Raw genomic sequence first — 24400 nt, forward strand, 5'->3', positions numbered from 1 at the left:
AGTATTGGATAGTTAGAAAATTCTGGAGCCTGGTTGTTATTTCTTGATTTAGCAAGAAAAAAAAATCATTAGTATGGGTTAATGTCTAAATATAGGTATTTTACTTTTAGGAGTGCACACACTCTATTAATCTTTTTATATGCTAAGTTAAAATATATTAAGAACATACGATAAAGACATCCAAAGGAAATTTGCTATATTTTATCAGAAACTCAGAAATGGTTCTAGAATATGGCTTAAGAGAATAAAGAGTTAATTGTGACATTATTTTTGTTGCATTATTTCAGATAATAGAGAAGTTTTTTGTATAATTCACTTAAAACATATGAAAACTACTGTGGTAACCATGCAACACCTGCTTTTATTGATTACAGTTACACACTAGAGATGCTTATGTTAACAGAACATGCTCTAGGAAAGCCATTCTGTGAAACCAAGTGCTCAGTTGTTCTCTAAAGCAGCTTGTGGATCCATTTTGCTTCAGGCTGTGGGACAAAATAAAAGAGAATGTAAGTACAATGCCATAAATTATAGAGAGTTCTTGATGTGTTAAGGACTATACCAAAACACAATGTCAACAATAAAAGGAACTTTGATATCAATTATATCAATTATCTTATTTCTTCTAAAAATTAAGGTCTCTGTTCTCAACTTCATACTAACTCAAAGTCTCTGAAGATGGAATTAAGAAATGTAGATACCAAAAAGCTCCTAAATGATTCTAATGGCCACTGAAGGGGGTAAAGTACTAAATGTTAGTCTAGTCTTCATTGTTTAAAATAGGAATCAGTCTACTAATGTCACATTATTAGTCTCAGTTCTCACTATTTTAAGTACATTGATGGACTAGAACTATTAAAACTGAGATTATAAGGTTAAAATATATATTAAAAACAACTAATAGCAACTCCAAATTTCATGACAATGATAGCATGTTTACATGTTACTGTGTAGTGTTTGTTCACACACACAGACACATATGTATTTCTTTCTTAATTGTAATCTTATCATAGTTTTCCTTATTCCTCTTAATATTATAGTGTTATTTTTCTCCTATACATATTTTCTCCAAGCTTCATCATTTATTATTTAAGTACACATAGAAACATGTTTATAAGCATATATGTGTTTATACACATATATACATATTTAAATACATATACATATATTGCCATGTTCCTCTCACCATTGTTGTGTATTTTGCTTTCTCTGTAATCATTCTTGTCAGAATATATTTCAGAGTGAAATTACTGAGGAAATGTCATTGTCTCATTAACACTCTTGCTATTTGTTCCTGTATGTGCCCAGAATTTAGTTAAGCCTGATTATTTTTGTCCCCTCCTGCAGTCATCAGTGAGAAAATTTACCACAGTCACTTAGGCCTCACTAGCTGTAAATTGTATAATATAAAGATAACACATAAAATTATATTTGATAAATGTAAATAAGGATAGCATATATGTGTAATGTATTTTTAGGCCAGTACTGGCTTGAACTCAGGGACTAGACATTGTCTCTTTGTATTTTTGCCCAAGGTTGGTGCTTTGCCAGTTGAGCTACAGTTAAACTTCTGGCTTCTTGCTGGTTAATTGGATATAAGAGCTTCATGAATATTTCGGTCAAAGCTGGCTTTGAACCATGATCCTCGGATCTTAGCATCCTGGGTAGATAGGATTACAGGCATGAACCACCAGCACCAGCGATTATATGTGTCATGTATTTAGTGTCATTATATTAGATGCAAAATTATCTTACAGGGTTACTTCGATTGTTCGCTATAGTCAGTATTTTCATCTTCCTTCCTTCCTTCCTTCCTTCCTTCCTTCCTTCCTTCCTTCCTTCCTTCCTTCCTTCCTTCCTTCCTGCCTTCCTTCCTTCCTTCCTTCCTGCCTGTCTGTCTGCCTTCCTTCCTGCCTTCCTTCCTTCCTATTTGATGTGCTAAGAATCAAATCCAGGGCCTCATATATGCTAAATAAGCATGCTACCACTGAGCAACATCCTTAACTCCTGCTTTTTTGGCAGCTATGGTTTGAACACAAGATCTGATACTTTTCAAGCAGGTGCTACATCACTTGAGTCAAATCTCCAACTCCCCTTTTATTATTTTTCAAATGAAATGTTATATTTATGCATGGGGTACCCTGAACATCAGTCCTCTTGTTTACTCTTCCCACAGAGCTGTGATGACGTCTCTGTCACCATGCTCATCTTTTCATGGGCTGAGATGGGGTCTTGAGAACATTTTACCAGAGTCAGACTCAAATCACAATCCTTCTGAACTTTACTTCTGAGTATGTATGATCACAGAAGTAAAGCACTGCATCTGTCCCTATTTTTTTACCTTATACTAATGACGTTTTTATTTTATTCTCAGATATGGATCTCTTCACTAGCACTCTAAATTCACAGTTTGTTATTCTGTTTTCCATCCAATGCTTCTAAAATAATTAGGACAAAGTGTTGACTAATGAGGGAGGAGGTAACAAGTTGTTTAAGAAATGTACTCATTCCTTTACAAATGAAACTGAAAACCCTCTGTGCTTCACTTTCACAATAAAAAATCCAAAATTTAGAAGAAGAAAGAACTAAAGAGAAGTATAAGGAAACTAGGGGAAAGGTTACATATATAATATTTAAAGATGTTCCAGTGGCCTAAGTTTAGCGTGACAGAAGACATCATCTCCATGCTGAAAAACAGACAATTCATACAATGAAAGTAGAAGTCAGAAAAAGTCTTACAGTAAAGCATCATGGTTGAGTTACACCTCAAGTAAATATCAGAGAAATACTGAATGAGAGGGCAAAAATCTACGTAGTAGGAATTCCTCCTTCCAAAGTGAGATCTAGTTAAGTTTAGCAAACATAGACTATTGGAGAGAGACATACAAGAGATAATCTCCTGAGTGAGGAAAAAAAATATTTTTTCCCAAGGAGAAGGACTTACACTGAGAAATACAGTTGAGAGAGAGAGAGAAAGAGAGAGAGAGAGAGAGAGAGAGAGAGAGAGAGAGAGAGAGAGAGAGAGAGACAGACAGACAGAGAGAGAGAGAGAGAGAGAGAGACTTGCTTCTCAAAAGTTAACTTTTGTATTCAGGTATTCAGCAAGGATCATAATACAAAAGGCTCATAAAATGTTTAGTTCAGCTGGCTGTGGTGGCTATAATCTCAGCTACTAGGGAAACAGATAAAGACAATGGTGGTTTGAGGCTAGACAGTATGCTGTAAACCAACTATACAACTGGGGGCAAGGGAATTGGGGAGAGGGGAAGGTGGGAGAAAAATAAGGGAGGAGGTAACAAGTTTGATAAGAAATGTACTCAATGTCTTACTTATGAAACTGTAACCCCTCTGTACAGCACTTTGACAATTAACTAATTAATTAATTAAAAATTCTATCTCAGTAATAGCTGAGTGTGGTGGCAAGTGCCTGTCATCCCAGCTACTGCAGCAAGTGTAAAATAGAAAGGTCATCATCCAGGCTGACCCCCCAAAAGCAAAACCTTATCTCTAAAATAACTAGAACAAAATAGGCTGGAGACAGGACTTAAACAGTAGGGTACCTGCCTAGCATGGGAGGCCCTGAGTACCACAAAAAGCTTGAATTTGAATAGATAAAATTTTTCTCACACCTGAATTTTGGTATATTTCCACCTGTCGTGTACAAATTTTGGCTAATTGCATGTTTACTGGTCATATTTAGTGAGTTCCTGGAAAAAATGCCTTTATATCTTACCTAAATATGCCCTTGTAGAAGTTTTCGTCAATTTTTAGTTTGGTTTTTTCCTTAGTGTAGAATAGGACAATTAAAAGTTCTTGTAAAATGACCCTGCTATACTTAAACTGCAAATTATTTCTCTTGGTAGTAGTCAAAATAATTCTCTTAAAATGTTCAACAAATTTTGTAACTTGTTTTAGTCATTTTGAAGGACTTCTCTTTCCTTACCTATGAATTCCAACCTTGGCCAGCATTAGAGTATAAGAGAACTATTATTTAGAGACTATAAACACTTATACTTTGAAAACTCTTTCATTTAAGAACCCAATTTGGCATGACATAAAATGAATAAACTTACCAAAGGAGCATATCTTGGCCTAGGAGGTGTAGGAGGCAAGTTGCACTGGCAGATACGTCTGATCTTAGGTGACTGTAGATAAAGCTCACAAGGTGGAAGTGGTGCTCTTTCTCTTGATGAAGGAATTCTATTTGTAGATGTTATTTCCCCCATTTCTCTGAAAGTAGTCTTTTTGGCTAGCAGTCTGAATCCTTTCTTTGTTTCTGGTATTTCCCTCTTTGAATCTATGGATGTGATATCAGAATCATCAAATTTCTTAACCTTAGACAACAGTGAATCTGAGAGTTCAACATCAGTAGATTCTGCATTTTTCTTGAAAGTTTTTGCACCTTTACCCTCATTCTTTAAATCTTTCTTACCCTTCTTTGGCTCCACATCAGACTCAGTTTCAGTAGACACTACATTCTTTTTCGTATCTTTCTTTTTGTCACCTTCCTTTTTTGAATCTTTCTTCCCCTTCTTTGGATCTTTCTTAGCCTGTTTTGAGTCACTTTCAGACTCAGAATCAGCATCAGTAGACTCTGAGATCTGAGGAGGCTTCTGTAAATTTGTTTTCCTTTCCTTCTTGATATCTTTCTTACCCTTCCTCAAGTCCTTTTCAGATTCAGAATCCGTAGTGCCTATATCTTTCTTTTCCTCTTTCTTCAAACCTTTCTTGCCTTTCTTTGGATCTTTCTTTAAATCTTTTGAGTTTTCATATTCAGCTCCAACAGACCCTGTACTTTTCTTTGAATCTTTGAACTTGTCATCTTTTTTTGAACCTCTCTTGCCCTTCTTTAAATCTTTCTTTGAAACTTCTGTGTCTCCTGAGTCAGCCTCACTAGATTCTACATCCTTCTTTGAATTCTTTTTCTTGACACCTTTCTTTAAATCTTTCTTACCCTTCTTTGGATCTTTCTTTGCAACTTCTGTGTCTCCAGATTCAATATCACTAGACTCTTCATCCCTCTTTGACTCCTTTTTCTTGTCACCTTTCTTTGCATCTTTCTTACTCTTCTTTGTGTCTTTCAAGTCTCCGGATTCAGCATCAGAGGTCTTCTTTGCAGCCTTCTTTGAAGGCCTCTTTGAATTGTTCTGTGAGCAATTTATTGTCTGATTGTAAGAATCAAGATATGTAATATCAGACACCTTTAAACCCTTCACTATCTTCCTATTTATTGAGCAAGACCTTGATTTGTTGTAATAATCTTCATTTACGATGTTCATGAAGTCTGTCTTTGGATTTTTATTTATATGTATGGATTCAGTATCTGTCCCTTCAGAAAGTGTTGGCTCTTTCTTAACTTCTTTTAATGCTTTTTTTGAAGTTGCATTACAGTATTTGGATTCTGGATTTGTTTCTGATTTGGTCTTCGACTTTTTAAATAGTTCACTTTTGTGTAATGATTTTGATGGAAATTTATCAGCTTCATTAATTGTTTTAGATATAACACCTTTCACTATCTTTTTGGATTCTGGACTTGTTGCACATGGACCTGTTTTGTTCTTTAACTTTTCTTTCAAAGTTGTTATTTTCCCACTATCTTCAGGTTTTTTAATCTCTTCTCTTATAGGAAAGGTTTCACAAGCATAAGGGTGTATGGATGGAGTTTGTGTCATGACAGGTACAGAAATTGATGGTGTTTGGAGAAGTTCTCTTAAAGAATGCCTCATCCACATATCAATTGACATTCGATCTTTCTCAATTTTGTTTTGGTTTTGCTTCTGAAAAAGATTGGATAGAATAATGACAGTCATTTGTGGATAATTTACATTTTTACGTTGCAACATAAAAATAGTTTATCTTTTCACTAACTACTTAAAATTCTGTGTGTGTGTGTGTGTGTGTGTGTGTGTGTGTGTGTGTGTGTGTGCATGCGCATGAGGGGATAAAACCCCATTTTGGAAATTAGATGATTTTAAGGGAGACAAAATTCCCTTGATAATTCATATTAGAATTGGATCAGACCCACAATAAGCCACAACATCTAAGTGTTACCCTCAAATTAATGGTGAATTCCTTTGAACCCTTCTTCCTCATGTTAGCAGTAAATAAGATGATCTTGAATTTTGTCATGTTATTCTGTGCAAGTTATAGTGTTTGGGCCTATCCCAATTTCTTTGTATGCTTTTAATTTATCTGGTAAAATTGGAAGTCTGACCCCCTTCACACTGTGAAATACTAAAAAAGGATATAACAAAAATATTCAGTTCATATTAATTTTGTTGTAGTGTTTTGATTTATTTTTTGCTCACACCAAAATATTTGACAAATGTAATTGTAATTGGTGGCTACAAAGATTGATTTACATATTAAACTATTTGATCTGCTCTGTAGAGGTTCCAACTACACAATTGTCATATGGGACTAAAGGAGGATCATGAACAGAAGCATAGTATTTGGATCATTACACATGTAATGAACAAACTTTGAATAAATTCACTGACTATAACTTTGCTTTGAGAGATGCTTTAAGGTGTTTTATATCACCGTGGCTACTCTATGTATATTAGTTGTGCTTTTGGCTAATTGATAAAATAACTCCAGTTTATAGAAACAACAGAAAACATAAATATTCTGGTATCAAATGTCTAGAATTTCAGATGAAAGAAAATGGAAGTCATAAAACTGGCTCCTGTTCTAAGATGTAAGGTTTAGATATGTTGGCCAATAATAAACGTCCTGATAGGCACTGTCATTATCATTAGGATTTCTAGCTTGTCTAACTTATTAGAAAAATAATGAATTCCAAGTGGTGGACCATGTAAAATTAAAAGTTTGCTATAAACCAGGTAGGGGAAATCTACAGAGAAATATAAATTTTAAAATCTGTTTCTTCATGGTCAAATTTAATTTATATACACCTTACTCATATATATATATATATGTTACATAAACATAGTAGGTATAAATTGATATTTTTTTCAACTCACAAGAACCATGATTTGTGGTTCTGAAGGGCTTGATCTCTCTTTTCTATCTGGCACAGGTGGTTTGGGAAATGTCAAAACAAAATGCTCTTGATTCCATGATTTTTCACTAGTTTCGCTAACTGAAAAGAGAGAGTATCATAACTTAGAACTGGTAGATGGACTTATATCAGCAAGAAAGAATAGTTGAGTAAGAAATTTATTATTTAAGATAATGTACTATTAAGATATATAATGGTATAACAGGTATATAGTTATACTCTCTGGAGCACTGAATTTTTTAAAATAACATTTGTAATTATATTTTTATATTAAACCAAGATTATAAGCATTTCTTAAGTCACAATGGAAAAATACTCTTATAAATGAATAAAGATAAAAAATAAAGATTCAGTGTTTCCTTTTAGATATTTTCATTATCTTTTCTATTTTGATTTTTTCCTCACATCATTTTGATTAGATAACAGAAATTATTATCACCTCTGTCATTCCTATATTCTTGACTGATAGAATCTGATATTTTATCACCCTCTTGACCTCTGTGTTGTCCTAAGTCAGAGATATGTAGGACCATAAATACAAAATACAGCATTCAGTTCTAGAAACTGATATTTAAGGAATTGCATACACATACTTAAGGTCATCCACAATAAAGGCATCAGGAAGACCAAATTAGCTGGAAAATATGTCAATATAGGAACCGGGGAAAACATTCAGAATAGGTCTAGCTAATGAGATATGTCATTACTCTCTTAACAAGGAAAGCGGCATTATAGAGTATAGTAGTTTTAGCAATAATAGCATTGGAACTACAGAAGCTATGTGGTATTTGCTATGTGCAATACCATATTCTAAACACTCCAGATATGGAAACGGATGTAATTCTTATTTTTAAAACTATGTAACATAACTGACTAATATGTGAAAAATGAAACACAGGTTAAATTTCTGGCCACAGATCATAAAGATAGCAAATATCAGTCAGTTTGCCCTCAGAGTTTGTGCTCTTAATCACAATATTATAGATTTTTTTTACATTTCCTGAAGAAATGAAACTATTACACATAAACATACTATTTTAGTCATATTTCAGTTCAGTATAGTAAGAACTTGCCTAAAGTAGAAGCTATTGAACAATTACTTCATATCTTTATATTTACCTTTCCTATTTTGGATGTTGTAATTGTAATATTTAAACACAAGGATTTATTCCTTCAAGCTGATTTGTAATATGAGGAAAAGAACAAAGTAAATCTTTCACTTTATATAAACAAGTAAATCTTTCACTTGTATAAGTAAGTTTATCCAAACTCAAAAATATTTTATACTCATAATCCAACATACTCATGTGCATATGTATGTGTTTATTTAAATTTTAATAGAAATTAAGGAAAATCTTCTTTTACCACATTTAATAAAAGAAACTGGTTATTTGTGACTAAAACTATTTTCAAATATAAAATATTGAATTTTAAAGACTAAATTCTCACTCACAGGAATCATCTGATGTTCCGGTGTTTATTTCATCTCTGTAAAAAAAATGTAAAAAGATGCTCTAATTGAAATTATGTGTAGTAATAGTCAACATTATTATCATGAATAATATTTCAGCAACATGAAGAACTCTTAGGCAATCTCTCCTCACCAAATTCTTAAATATAAAACAAATTAAATCAAAATAGGGTTGTCTGAGTAAAACTATCTATTTGTTGGCCAGTCCTAGGCCTTGAACTAAGGGCCTGAGCACTGTCTCTGGCATCTTTTTGCTCAAGGTTAGCACTCTGCCACTTGAGCCACAGCACCACTTCTGGCTTTTTCTATATATGTGGTTCTGAGGTATCAAAGCTAGGGATTCATGAATTCAAGGCAAGCACTCTATCACTAGGCCATATTCCCAGCCTAGTAAAACTATTTTTTACTTCCTGAAACTGTAGGCAAGCAGCACAAAGCCTGAAACATACTCATCATTAAATAAGTACTAGTTTACTTAGGAAAAAATTAAAGATAATTGAGTCATAAAATAATATTCCTGTGATTCCCACTTAAATATAGCCATTAAAATGAATGTGGAATGTTTTAAAGACATAAGTATATCTGAGAACTGTTTCAAGATCCACTAATAACAATCACTCAATGGGTCAATGAAATTTGCATTAAAAAACTATCCTGGATTATATGCATTAATAGATACTCAGCTCTGGTAAATAACCACTGTTTTGGACATTGGTAAAAACTGAAATTTTACAGATTTCTTAAATAGTGTATAATTGTAGTTCTTTTATCTTTTTCCAATGAAACTGATCAATGTGCTAAGACTACATTAATGCCATAGAGTTGCTAGAATAATATGAGCTACATCTTTTGAAATTTAGTAGTTGAAAACTGTCATGCTGGCTGCACTGTTTTCATATTCTTGGAGAAAGATTTTGTATCTTTCTTAATTTTAGAGGTGTTTTTTTTTTTTTTTTTTTTTTTTTTTTGGCCAGTCCTGGGGCTTGGACTCAGGGCCTGAGCACTGTCCCTGGCTTCTTCTTGCTCAAGGCTAGCACTCTGCCACTTGGGCCACAGCGCCACTTCTGGCCATTTTCTGTATATGTAGTGCTGGGGAATTGAACCTAGGGCCTCATGTATACGAGGCAAGCACTCTTGCCACTAGGCCATATCCCCTGCCCCTTTTCTTAATTTTAACAAAAATTATATATTCTAAAATTTCATTAGAATCCATCAGTAAACCCTTTTAGTTATATCAACTCAATATTATGTACCTATAACTACAATCTTTTGAAAAACTTGAATAATGAGGAGCTACAGACTAGGACACTGATCAGGCAAACTCCATCTCCAAGTCTGCCTCACTATCAGTCTGGCCCCAGTGTATTTCTGCAGCACCAGGCTAGCCCACACAGTCAAACTCCAAGACTGATACACTGCCATAGTCCCAGTCAATCCTCCATCACTCAAAGACTTCAGCGCTACACAACACCCATGGCCACAGACTACACACTGTCCCTAATATTTATATGGCTCCGATAGACAGAACTTTCAAATTGTTCAAGACCTAGGCTGGCTAGAATTCAGGATGACATCCACAGACCCCAGGAATAGGTTGATCCTTGATGTTCCAGACACTAGGCTAATAGCTGCAAATCTAATATCCAGGCCATACATCAAGAATATAGACTATAAGCCCATCGAGTCCTCCCTTTGAAGTACCAGATTAGTTTGTACAGAATCAGACCAGTTCACATGGTCTTCAGATTTATACCACTACCAAGCCATAGTTCAAGACTAGGTCAGAACCCTTCTGCACAGCCTCAACTCCAACTTATCGCCAGGTTGGGACTTATGGATATATCTCTGGGCCAGTCCAACCAGTGTCAGACACCAAAATAGCAGCTGCAGATCAAGCCTTCTGAGGGGATTCTGAGGGGCTGGGAATATGGCTTAGTGGTAGAGTGCTTTCCTAGCATGCATGAAGCCCTGGGTTCAATTCCTCAGCACCACATAAATGAAATATGCCATAAGAGGTGCTGTGGGTGGTAGCATGTTAGCCTTGATCGAAAAGAAGCCAAGGATAGTGCTCAGGCCCTGAGTCCAAGACCCAGGACTGGCAAAAAAGAAAAAAAGAGGATTTTGAGGTGCAATTTCAAGAGTTTCCTAGTGCCAAGTGGGCTTGTGAAACCCCAGGCTAGAGACCAAACTCTATCTCCATGCTTCAGTAGACCTATAACATTAAAACTAACAGTGTTAAGAAATATCTGAGAATTATGATACTGTCAAGCAGAACTATGTACACATTATTGATGTTCCCTAAAGAACAACAAAAAGTAAAGCAACACAAGCTTATTTAATAAAACAGAAACTACTCTTATCTAGAGAGGGAGGGGAATTAACATCCAGGCCTAGAAAGACTAACCAAACCCAACATTTACTGTAAAGTGCTCTTAAACAAAACATTTTACAATATAAATTTTAAAGGCTAAAGGCAAGAGAATCATTGAAAACAGTAAGAGGAAAGCAACTCATCTTAAGGCTAAGAAAATATTTATAATTATAATTAGAATATTAATCATGAAGGTAGGCACTGATGACAGATTATAATTGATTCTATGAATAAGAATAATATGGGAAGCAAAGTAGAGACAGTATTTTGAGGGAAGAAAAAGAAGAGTATATGAAATCAGGAAGGAGTTGCCAAAATGTACAAAGAGAAAGGCAATAGAGAAACGTAGAAAAGACTCCAATACTGGCTTCTTAGTTGAGAAAGGAAGTTGAAGACACAGCTATACATTAAGTTAGATGGTCATGGTGACGTACTACAAACTGTAGCTGGACTAGCCTACACTTTCTATATACCCTAAAGACATTTCAGAGATTGGTATGACAATGCCCATTCCAGTGTAGCAGACTAGTTTCAGAAAAGGAAGACATTTTATTGTTCCACTTACCTCAGAGAACTATAGTAAAGTATCATCTTAAGAGAGTATGTAATATTTGAGATTAAGATATTCTGGAAACTTCAAAACAAGGAATAAGCACAGCTCTGAAAGTCTTGTCACACCTTGTTGCAGTGTGTAATTGGAGGATGGCCATAAAAAGTGACCATGGAGAAGGATATGGTCTGATGTGAACTCACTGGGAAGTTTAAATGGCATGGAGTTCAAAGATGTAGTGATTAGAGATTTTACTTTCCCTAGCAAGAAGTGAGTTCCACTTGCTAAGGATCATTGTAGAGACTGCATCAGCAGCTGTTGAAGTTCTTGAATTCTAGGAGCTGCGTTCAGGATAAGTGTATTTACTGCCAGACCAAGCTGTCATTCTTAAGCTTTAAGATATTATGAATACAATAATAAAGCAATTTTAAAATGATATTATGGGGGCTGAGAATGTGTCTTCGTAGCAGAGTCCTTGCCTAGCATGCAGGAAGCCTTGGGTTCAATTCCTCGGTACCACATAAACAGAAAAAGCTGGAAGTGGCACTGTGTGTCAAGAGGTAGTGTTAGATATGAGCAAAAAGAAATCAGGGACAGTACTCAGGCCCTGAGTTCAAGCCAAATAGATAAGATCAGAGGAGAACCTCTCTAAGGCATATTATACTGAAAACATTAAATGTACCAAACAAGAAAAAATATTAACTGAATAACGAGCTGGGAACTCCAGCACTCAACACCCCATAAAGAACCCAGCAAACCCAGCAGCCAGAAGCAACAGAGAAACGCAGGAAACGAAAAGAAAATTTAAAAAAAGAAGAGCCTATAACCTGCATGGAGCCGGAAAATCTCCGGGGTACCCTCCCCCCACCTGCCCACCCTGGCCCGAACAGGGCCAGGCTGGGAAAGGGGACCCGGCACCAACAAACCAACTGCCGAAAAGTCACGCCAGCAACGCAGAGTCCAGACAGCAGGACTCCATGGACCCCAGGGGGTGCACGGACTGATAGAGACAGACAGTGGCGGACGGGAGGTGCAGGACTGCACGGCCGGGATCGGACGTGAGTGGCAGGGGAACTGGGCAGTGCAGAAGGGGAGAGCCGGGCCACCACCACCAAACGACCAATCGCCGCACCCCAGCACCACAGCCCCAAAGGGCTAACAACAGCGCGGGACACATACACAATCCAGGACCAGTAAGTTCCCCATTACTCCCTTCCCCAATGGAAGATGAGCTATCAGAGACCCAAACCCTACAAAGAAGCTAGAGCTCCCTCCCTCCCCCTCCCCACCCTGAGGGAACAAAAAACCCCCAAATCAGGTGGCAAAAGGTCCCTTCAGACTCTGTGAGGACACAGGAGCTAGCAGGGGCAGAGCAGCGCCAAGGCAGCAGAGGAGCTTGAACCGGCCGCAATGGCCCTGCCACCTCCCCAACAGGGGTCGGGGACTGGCAGGCATTGGAAGCCCCACCTGAGGCGCCTGGTCCTCGGGGACGTTTTGAACAAAAGTCACAGGCTAGCTGGTGGGCAATACCAGCCCAGCAGGGACACCTGGGCACGATCACATGCCCCCCTCGCAGCAGAGGCGCAGAGTCTGGGGGCACCAACCTGCGCCCAGACACTTGATCCTACTGGGGCCCACACATACCGCCCCCCACAGCAAACTCGCGGGAGGGCACAAGCATACCCCAACAACTCGGGGCCCACTCTGGTAGGCATACCACGCACAGGTGGGCAGGGCACCCCAGAGGAAGCGACTGCTCTGATAGGCGCACCCACACAGGAGGGCAGAACCCCCCATCGGCAGTGCCCACTCAGATTGGCGCATTTCGCACAAGTGGGGAGTCCACCTCTAAACAACACTGGCCCCTGAGCAATCCACACAGGTGGGAGAACCGCCTAAGAGGTGAGCTCCTCTGACCAAGATACCAAGTGGAAAAAAGAAACAAAGAAGAGAAAAGCCTCACGCCATGCTGAATCAGCGACCAGCAAACCCCCACCAGGGGCATGCTAGGGTCAGCACAACACAGCGGCAGGACACTATCCCTCAGAGAAAGACACAGAATCTACCCACCCCCAAGTGCAGTGAGGGTGACCACCTCGCCAACAACCGAGACAGTCACACTCACCCATTGGGCAGTAAGGTTCAACAGCCAAACTCAAACCCAGAGCCAGGACACAAACAAGTTTCCCTCTGATGGACCAGTGGGAACCAGCACAAAGCCAAACCAGGGAAGCTACCCACAGATCTCCCAATGCGCAAATCACAAAGAAATATAACAAATTTCATCAAAGGGCAAGCTAATTCGCCAGCTCCAAAAAGCAGTACGACTGAAGAGGAGATGGAGAATAAAAAAACAACTGAGACTATGATACTAGAAATGATGGAAAACCTCAGAAACGAAATCAGAAAACAATTCCAGGAGTTTAGAGTGGAAGTCTCGAAGGGCGTCCAGGAAGCCAAGAGAGAAATAGAAGCAAAAATGGATACAGTGCAAACCTCTGTTAAAGAAGACCTTAACATCCTGAGAAGTGAAATGCAAGAGAAAATAGATTTAAGATACACCTCTTTAAAGGAAGAAATTTCCACGATCAGAGCTGATCTGGCAACCATAAATAGCTCCCTGACATCCAGAAACTCCACACTTGAATCCACGATGATGCAGCCGATAAGAACCAGAAAATTACCACACTCCAAGAAACGGTAAAGGTCCAGGGCAGACTAATCCAGGAGCTAGTGGACAAAGACAAGAGATATAATCTGCGCATAATTGGAACAGAAGAAGGAGCCGAATACCAGAGCTGAGGGCTTCAACATATTTTCAATAAAGTGATTGTGTAAAACTTCCCCAATCTCACAAAGGACCTCATACAGGTAACTGAAGCCTATAGAACACCTGGCAGACCAGACCATAGAAAAGCCATGCCCAGGCAGATAATAATAAAGACTTCAGACCTCAAGAATAAAGAGCAAATTTTGAATGCAGCCAAAGCGAAAAAGAAATTTATTAAAATGGGAAAAGGATCCGAATAACAGCAGACCTCTCCAAACAAACCTACCATGCACGAAGAGAATGAAAGAACACCATCCAAGTCCTACAGGCCAACAACTGCCAACCTAGAATAAAATATCCAGCGAAGCTGGAGTTCAAGCTGGAGTGGAAAACCAGATCTTTCCTTAGCAAAGAGAATCTAAAGGAGTATGTGAATATAAAACCAGCCCTACAGCGAATTCTAAGAGGGGAATCCCACCCAACAGAAATCATACAGGACACACAGACAGAAACAGAAAGAAACTACAACAGCCAGAGCCCAATAGAAAGAGCAGCTCACTAAGACAAGAAAAAAAAAAAGAGGTAAAACAGCCTAACAAGAAAATGGAAGGAGAAAAAGCACTCTTATCTTTGTTCTCTGTGAATATAAATGGTATAAACTCTCTGATAAAGAGGAGCAGACTGGCAGAATGGATCCGCAAACAAAAAGTTGCCATTTGTTGTCTACAAGAGACCCACCTTACAGCAAGGGATAAAAACAGGCTTCGAATGAAAGGATGGAGCAAGATCTTCCAAGCAAACGCCCTACCAAAATGGTAGGAGTAGCCATCCTGATCTCAGACAAGCTGGACTTCTCATTAAAAGGAACTCAAAAAGACAAAGAAGGTAACTACATTTTAATACAAGGAAAATCCAGAATCAAGACATCACAGTGATGAATGTATACTCACTGAACAAAAGAGGCCCTACATATGTCAAGCAAAGTCTCACAGAACTACAGAACAAGATAGACCCAAACACAATCATAGTGGGTGACTTTAATACCCCACTCTCTCCAAGAGACAGATCCAACACCCAGAGGATTAGCAAGGGAGCTGAGGACCTAAGTCACACCATATCCCAAATGGATCTGACATATCTATACAGAATCTTCCACCCTACAGAGACCCAAACCACCTTCTTCTCAGCAGCCCATGGATCATACTCCAAAATAGACCATGTCATAGCCCACACAAAGAACCTCAGTAAATACAAAAGTATTGACGTCATCCTATGTATTATATCTGACCACAGTGGATTAAAGGTAACCCTCAATAACAATGGTTACCACAGAGGCTATACACATTCTTGGAGGCTACACCCCGCACTGTTATCCAACACTTGGGCCACAGACCAAATTAAAGATGAAATCAACGAATTCATAAGCCACAATGACAATGAAAATACATCACAAAGAAACCTATGAGAAACAGCTAAGGCAGTACTGAGGGGCAAGATCATTGTCCTCAGCACTCACATTAAAAGAATGGAAGCAGAGCAGGTGAATAACCTCACGATGAAACTAAAACAACTGGAGAAACAAGAAATGATTGAATCTAAAATGAGTAGGAGGAGAGAGATCACAAAGATTAAAGAAGAGATAAATCTGATTGAAAATAGAAATACCATTCAACAAATAAATAAGACTAAAAGCTGTTTCTTTGAGAAAATAAATAAAATTGACAGACCCCTCTCAAGACTTACAAAAAAAAGAAGAGACTCATATACGTAAAATCAGGGACTCCACTGGAAAAATTACAACAAATACACATGATATTCAAACAATCATAAGGAACTATTTCCAGAACCTCTACTCACTAAAAAACAATAATTTTACAGAAATGGATCAATTTTTAGCGAAGTATAAACTGCCCAAACTGAACCAAGAAGAAATAAATCAACTAAATAAACGAATAACTTAGTGAGATACAAGGGGTAATCAAGAACCTCCCAACAAAGAAAAGCCCAGGCCCAGATGGATTCACCAACGAATTCTATAAAACCTTTAGTGAGGAGCCAATACCAATACTACTCAAACTCTTCCGTGAAATAGAAACAGAGGGAGAAATCCCAAACTCATTCTATGAAGCTGATATCATACTCACTCCCAAACCGGGCAAAGACCCAACAAAAAAAGAGAACTACAGACCAATATCACTAATGAACACAGATGCAAAGCTCCTCAATAAAATATTAGCTAACAGGATCCAGAAAATGAACAAGAAAATTATACATCATGACCAAGTAGGCTTCATCCCACAGTTAAAAGGATGATTCAACATCCGTAAATCAATCAATGTAATTCACCAAATAAACAGAACTAAAGTCAAGAATCACATTATCTCACTCGATGCCCAAAAAGCCTTTGACAAAATACAACATCCATACTTATTAAAAGCTCTGGAGAGAACCAGAATAGATGGAACATTCCTCAAAACAATAAAAGCCATATACAACAGACCAACTGCTAACATAGTATTAAATGGAGAGAAACTAAAATAATTCCCCCTAAAGTCAGGAACAAGACAAGGATGCCTACTCTCCCCACTTCTTTTCAACATAGTGCTGGAATCCCTAGCCATAGCAATAAGGCAAGAGGAGGACATCAAAGGGTTCTACATCAGCAAGGAAGAAATCAAGCTATCCCTATTCGCAGACGACATGATCTTATATCTGAAGGACCCAAAAAACTCAGTCCCCAAACTCCTACACCTAATAAACCATTTTGGCAAAGTAGCAGGATACAAAATCAATCACAAAAGTCAGCAGCTTTTCTGTACAAGCAAAAAAGGAAATTATGGAAACAATTCCATTTACAGTAGCCAAAAAAAATAAATAAATAAAGTACCTAGGGATCAACCTAACCAAGGATGTGACAGACCTATTTAATGAGAACTATAAAAATCTAATAAGGGAAATCAAAGAAGACACAAGGAGATGGACAGACCTCCCATGCTCATGGGTAGGCAGAATCAATATAGTGAAAATGGCCATATTGCCCAAATTGTTATACAAATTCAATGCAATCCCTATCAAAATCCCAGTTACATTCTTCACTGAAATAGAGAGAGCAATCCATAAATTCATATGGAACAGCAAAAAACCTAGAATAGTCAAAGCAATTCTAGGCAAAGAAAGCAGTGCAGGAGGTATCACAATACCAGACTTCAAGCTCTACTATAGGGCCACCATAACAAAAACAGGTATAAAAACAGGTCAGGTATAAAAACAGATCAGAAGACCAATGGATTAGAATTGAAGATCCAGAAATAAAACCGCACTCTTACAGCCAGCTGATATTCGACAAAGGAGCTAAAGACATGCAATGGAATAAACATAGCCTCTTCAACTACTGGTGCTGGGAGAACTGGGCAGCCATATGCAGAAAACTCAAAGTAGACCCAAGCCTATCACCATGCACCAAGATGGATCAAGCACCTCAATATCAGACCTGAATCCTTGAAACTACTGAAGGACAGAGTAGGAAAGACGCTAGAACTTATAGGCACAGGAAGGAACTTCCTGAATATAGTGCCAGGGGCACAACAAATAGGGGAGAGTCTCGACAAATGGGACTACTACAAATTTAAAAGTTTCTGCACAGCTAAGGACATAGCCACCAAACTAGAAAGACAGCCAACCATATGGGAAAGGATCTTTACCAGCACAGCAACAGACAAAGGCTTAATATCTGTCATCTACAGAGAACTCAAAAAACTAAGCCCCTCCAAGCCCAGTAAACCAATTAGGAAATGGGCAAAGGAGCTAAAGAGAGACTTCACAAGAGAAGAGATAAAAATGGCAAAGAAACATATGAGGAAATGTTCAACATCCCTGGTAGTAAAGGAAATGCAAATAAAAACAACTCTGAGATACCACTTCACCTCAGTTAGTATGGCCTATACTCTGAACTCAGGCAACAACAAATGCTGGAGGGGGTGCGAGGAAAGAGGAACCCTTCTCCATTGTTGGTGAGAGTGCAAATTAGTACAACCACTTTGGAGAACAGTATGGAGGTTTCTCAAAAAGCTCAATATAGACCTACCCTATGACCCAGCCATACCACTTCTAGGCATCTATCCTGAACAGCAGGTCCCAATATATCAAAAAGACATTTGCACTTCCATGTTTATCACTGCACAATTCACAATAGCCAAAATATGGAATCAACCCAGATGGATCCAAAAAATATGGTAGTTGTAGACAATGGAATACTACATAGCGATTAGGAATGGTGAAATATTGTTATTCGCAGGGAAACAGTCAGAACTTGAAGAAATAATGTTGAGCGAGACAAGCCTAGAACACAGAAAACAAATGGGCATGATCTCCCTGATATATGACTGTTAAGATGCGGTGACGGGGAGAAAGTAGATGTCGGGGGGCTCTGGACCCCCTCTCCCCACTTCTCCAGGGGAGATGCCTAAATTCTAAACTATGAAAGACACTCAGCTCCACCCTTCCCAACGGCAGAAGGAGTAAGGCATATCTTTGTGGACTTTGCTGAGTTGAGGAGAAATGCCGAAATTCCCTTCCCTGTCAGCCCCCCTCACGTGTCAGACGCAGGAAGAAAATTCCGGGGAGACAGGCTGATGGTTGAACGGGTCTCACATGATTTAATTGGGAGGGGGTTTATATAGCAATAATGGCGGGAAAGGAGGGGGACTGGTCAAAGGGCCAGTCATAGGCTAAAGACCATGTCTGTCATGGTGATGTCACGAACTTCCTCTATGGGCGGGGGCTACAGTCCCCCAAGAGCTGGGTCTCTGTAGAAGTCCCCGCCATGATGGCAAGCACGTGTTCACCCCCCAGGGGTGGGGGCTTCTCTTCCTGTTAATGGCGGAATAAGAGGGGATGGGCTAAAGCCAGCTGTGGCCTCTTAAAGACACAGCTGTCCCCAACAAGTAGAGACCAGGTCTGTGAAACCAAAAACTTCTTGTCAAATGATATTTCCCACAGGTCAGTGACCCACATTATGTAACTAAAACCAGACAACTACTCAACATATAAAGGTCAAAAATTGACCTCTCAGTGGAATACAACAGCTCAAAAGCTATGTATGTACATTCATATAAGACTATTGTCGACATATTGTCTAATGTCGACATTACATTTAAAGCCTTAGGCGAATTTTCTTTGGCGCAGGCCACGTGGCTACTGTATATGTTCTTGGTACATTGTGTATTTTATATATATCTACCTGACCTAGGGAAGGGAAAGAAAAACAGGGTATAAGATATCACAAGAAATGTACACACTGCCCTACTATGTAACCGTACCCTTTTTGCACAACACCTTGTAAAAAAAAATTTGTTTAATTAATAAATAAATTACAAAAAAGAAAAGAATATTGAAAATTAAAAAGAGATTTTCCAAGTCACATATGCAGGCAAACGAACCATACTAATTAGGGATTTTCAATGGAAAGTCCAAAAGTACAGAGAACATGGAATAATTCATTTCAAGCACTGAAAGAAAATAATTGTCAACCAAGAATGCTGTATCTAGATGAGGTCTTGTTCATTATTTAACAAGAAATTAAAACCTTCCATGATAAACATCAATTCACAAACCAATAGTCCAGCACTGAGGAAAGTACTTAAACAATCCTACACACTGAAGAAGAAAATGAATGCAACCATAAAAATACAGAAAAGTGATTAGATGAGTAGAAAAAATAATGTGGATTTTTTATGCACCAGCAATTGGAAAATGGAGACTTAAATCAGGAAACAACTACATTTGCAATAGCCTAAAGAAATACATAGAAATTAACCTATCTGAGTAGGAGAAGGACCTCTACAATGAAGACTATAAAAAATTTGAAGAAGGGGGCTGGGGATATAGCCTAGTGGCAAGAGTGCCTGCCTCGGATACACGAGGCCCTAGGTTCGATTCCCCAGCACCACATATACAGAAAACGGCCAGAAGCGGCGCTGTGGCTCAGGTGGCAGAGTGCTATCCTTGAGCGGGAAGAAGCCAGGGACCAGTGCTCAGGCCCTGAGTCCAAGGCCCAGGACTGGCCAAAAAAAAAAAAAAAATTTGAAGAAGGAAATTGAAGAGGACATTAGGAAGTAGAAACACCTTCTTCTGTGTTTCTGGATTTGCAAAACTAATACTGTGAAAATCGCAATACTGCCCAAAGCAATATACAAATTTATTTCAATACCTATCAAAATCCCAACATCATTCTTTAGTAAAGTATAAAAAACAATCAAAAAATTTATATGGAACCACAAAATACCTGGAATAGCAAAAACAACCCTCAGTAAGGAAAGTAGTGCTGGTAGTATAAAAACACCAAACTTTAAACTCTACAATAGAGCTATAGTAAAGAAAATAGCTTGCTAGTGGCATAAAAACAGGTCTGAGGAACAGAAAACATAGAAATAAACCCACAGACTTATTACCATCTAATATTCATTAAGGGAGCCAAAATCATAGGCTAGAAGAAATACATCCCCTTCAACAAACAGTAGTGGGGAAATATCAGCCTGTTGAAAACTGAAACTAGATCCTTATATATCACCTTGAACTAGCATCAATTAAAAATAGATGGAATACCTCAAAGTAAGCCCTGAAAACATGGAAGTACTATAGGAAGGGGTAAGTGAAACATTGGGGCTCCTAGTACAGGTAGAAATTTTCTGAGTAAACATCCAGAGGCATTAAAAAAATCAAGGAAAGACTTGGCAAATTGAATTGCATCCAACTTTGACGTTTATGCATGGCACAGGACATTGGCAAAAAGGTAAAAGAAAGCTTACAGAATGCAAAAATTTTGCTAGCTGTACATCAGACAAGAGCCTGATATCCAGAATATAGATAGAGCTTAAAAATTAAATCCTCTAAGAACCAACTACTCTATTAATAAACGGGTTAATGAGCTAAAAATATATGTCTCAGAAGAAGAAATGAAAATGGCCAATAGACACATGAAGATATGTTCAACATCTTTGGTCATAAAGGAAATGCAAATCAAACAACACTGAGATTTCACCATAACCCAGTTAGAATGGCCAAGATAAACAGATGCAGCTGGCAAGGATGTGGCCAAAAGGAATCCCTATAACCCTGTTGGTGGAAATGTAAGCTTGTCCAACCTCTCTGGAAAGCAATATGGAGGTTCCTTGAGGGAAAAAAACCAACTAAACATAGAACTACTGTATTATCCAGAAGTTCCACTCCTTGGCATTTTTCTAATAGAACACAAGCAATGCCACACTAGAGCTACCAGCACAATTATGTTCATTGCAGCACTATTCACCATAGACAAAGTATGGAATCAGTCCAGATGCTCCTCATTGGACAAATGGATCAAAAATGTATATACACAATGGAACTATACTCATCTATTAGAAATAATTACGTTTTACCATTTGTAAAAAAATGGAAAGAGGAGGAAAAAAGAAAGATATGGACTTTGAAAATAATCTATTAGGTGGAGTAAGTCAGACCCAGAGAAACAAAGGTTGCATGGTTTCCTTCATATTTGGAAGAGAGAATTAGCCAATAATCCTATAAGTAAACACTTTGGGTGGTATGCAAGTGAAGAGAAATGTTACCTGAAATATGGTAGATTCAAGAGAAAACTCAAATAGTGTAATTTCTTAGAATGGCAAAATCAAAGCCCAACACAATTAGCACCAGGAAATCGCTACTTGTAAGAGATGGTGTGGAGGCCAAGGAGAGAGAGGTAGACAAATGAGGAATAGAAGGGAGAGGAGTATGCCGTCAAGAATTCAATGTATATATTACAAAATAGGACTTCCATATTATCCCTATCTAACCACTCTTGGGTATATATCCAAATGAATGTCATGTGGCATATGAGAGATACCTGAACACTTATGGTTTGAAGCAACAGTGTAACTGCCAGTATAGAGAAACGGTCTATCTAGATGCCAGATATCAAATGATTAGATAATGCAAATATTGTACACAGAATGAATGGAGTATTACTCAGTGATTAAGAGAATAGAAATGGACAGAACTGGATATAATCATAAGTTAAGCATAATAAACCAAGGTGAGAAAGACCAATAATGCATTAGTTCTTGCTCACATTAGAAATCTATACTTAATGAAACTAATATGATATGATTGTAAAAGGGGGATGACTTGGGGGTACAAGCAAGTGAAAGATGGGAAAAGGAGGGTTTGACGAGTGGTAAATGCTTTAGCAGTACATTTTATACTAATGAAAATTAAATTATGAAATTCAGCACAAGTTGTAAAAATGGGAGGGATGAGTTAAAGAAGAGCAACATAGTTGAGATGATTTTGATCAGAGTACCTTACATGAATACTGCAAATACCATAATATAGCACTTTTATGCAGTCAATTTTGGCTAATAAATATTTACAGAAAATTCTATGCAATCTTCTATGTCCTTAAAAGAAATGTACCTCATTGGCAAAGACAAAGACTCGGAAACATTAAGTTTTTCATTGTTGTTATTTTTAATGTACTATGTGAAATTATTCTTTTTTCTTTTATTTTTCTTTCCTATGTCACTGAGTTTGATTTTGGTACCCTAAGTATTGTATATACATGTATCTGAATTAGGGAAGGGAAGGAGAATACCAAAATGGTGAGACAAAGGATAAAGGGAGAACCAATGCAACAGCAATACCCACAAGACAATATCTTGGAAATTAACTGTACAACTGAGGGAGAGGAGTCGGGTGGGGGAGAAGTGGGAGAGAAACTAGGGAGGGGGTAACAAGTATGACAAGAAATGTATTCACTCCCTTACGTATATAACTGTAACCCCTCTGTACATTACTTGACAATTGAATTAAATTTAAAAAATAAATACTAAAAAGTTAATAACAGCAAATGTAGCTTGAATATATCTAGAACTAGCTGTACTCATTTAACAAATCATATTGTAAGTAAAAATTAGTCAAAAATGGCAGAGGGTCACTTCATATTTATAATGAAAACCATCCAACAAGAGAACATACTAAGGCCAAGCATATACACCACTAAATGTCAGCATATCAAATTTCATAAATACTGTAAATACTGGACATGAAGGCACAGATCCATTCCAACATAACTTTGGGTGACTGTAATACCCACTCTTCCCAGTACATAGCTTATCCAGACAGAAACTCAAAAATAAATTTCAGAAGTAAAGGACATTTGATCAAATGGACTATAAAAAGGAGTAACAGAGAGGTGAATTTGGTCAAGCATATGTGAATATATGTGATTGTATGTGACACTTCTTTATACAAGCTAGAAGAAAAAGAATTAACCACAATGAAAATTTGAATAATTTTGAACAGCTCTTTAGATACCAAAAAGAAAAATATAATATTAAGTGAGTGGATGCTAAGATCTAATTATGGAGAAGTTTTTAAACCTCTAAATTCTTGTTAGTAAATGAGAGACTGTTATAATGCAGTTTGATGCAATTCACTACTGCAGTGGTACAAAATGAATTAATAAGTACTTTAATTTTCTGAATACAAAGACCCTGAAAATATATTCGTAAAGATATGTGTGAATTTGTAGATATTGAAAAACATTTTCAAGAAAACGTAGAAAACCCACTATCTAAATATGGCCCTGAAGAAGCTAAGTATAGAACAGTAAATCAAAGCAAAAGATATAGAAGGAAAACTAAAAGAAAACAGCATAGACTAAAAAGATATCTATACGTTAATTCATTAGAACATCTATATGAAAAAGACAGCCTCCTTACAAAAGAAAAAAACAAAGTTGAAATATGAGTAAATTTAAAAAATCTATTTTATCATTTACACATTAAAGCTGGTGCGTCATAACTAGAATACTCACGGATACAGAAAAGTCCAGGTCTCATTGTCTTTGTTTAGATCTCGAAAATACCTATTGAAGAAATGGTAGTTATTCACAACTACAAGAAATAGTTGGAGTACTTTTAAACCTTCTATGAAAGTAATCTTGGTTTAAACAAACTTTTGAAAAGATTGTAAACAGAATAAAATATATCAGCCAACATATCTCAGAAATATCAAAATCCTAATATTTTTCAGAAAATCCCTAAGTTCTTGGATGATATTCACGTACCACTTGTTCTAATTTTATTCATTTTGAACAAACTACTTTATCATGCATTAAAATTTTCAATTAAAATCTAGTTTAGGGCTGGGGATATGGCCTAGTGGCAAGAGAGCTTGCC

General features: G+C 37.5%; 1 protein-coding gene across 1 annotated transcript; it reads right to left on the reverse strand.

Annotated features, from left to right (window-relative positions):
- Positions 1 to 452: 452 nt before the first annotated feature.
- On the reverse strand, positions 453 to 13240 carry Cylc1 (cylicin 1). Its single transcript, XM_048335355.1, has 4 exons — positions 13141 to 13240; positions 6987 to 7105; positions 4074 to 5777; positions 453 to 485 (listed from the first exon to the last, which is right to left on the reverse strand). The coding sequence occupies exons 1-4, from the start codon at positions 13238 to 13240 to the stop codon at positions 453 to 455; spliced, it is 1956 nt and encodes a 651-aa protein (XP_048191312.1).
- Between the last annotated feature and the right edge of the window lie 11160 nt (positions 13241 to 24400).

The sequence above is a fragment of the Perognathus longimembris genome, chromosome 28 (assembly GCF_023159225.1).
Source record: "Perognathus longimembris pacificus isolate PPM17 chromosome 28, ASM2315922v1, whole genome shotgun sequence".
In the NCBI taxonomy this organism is placed as follows: Eukaryota; Metazoa; Chordata; class Mammalia; order Rodentia; family Heteromyidae; genus Perognathus; species Perognathus longimembris.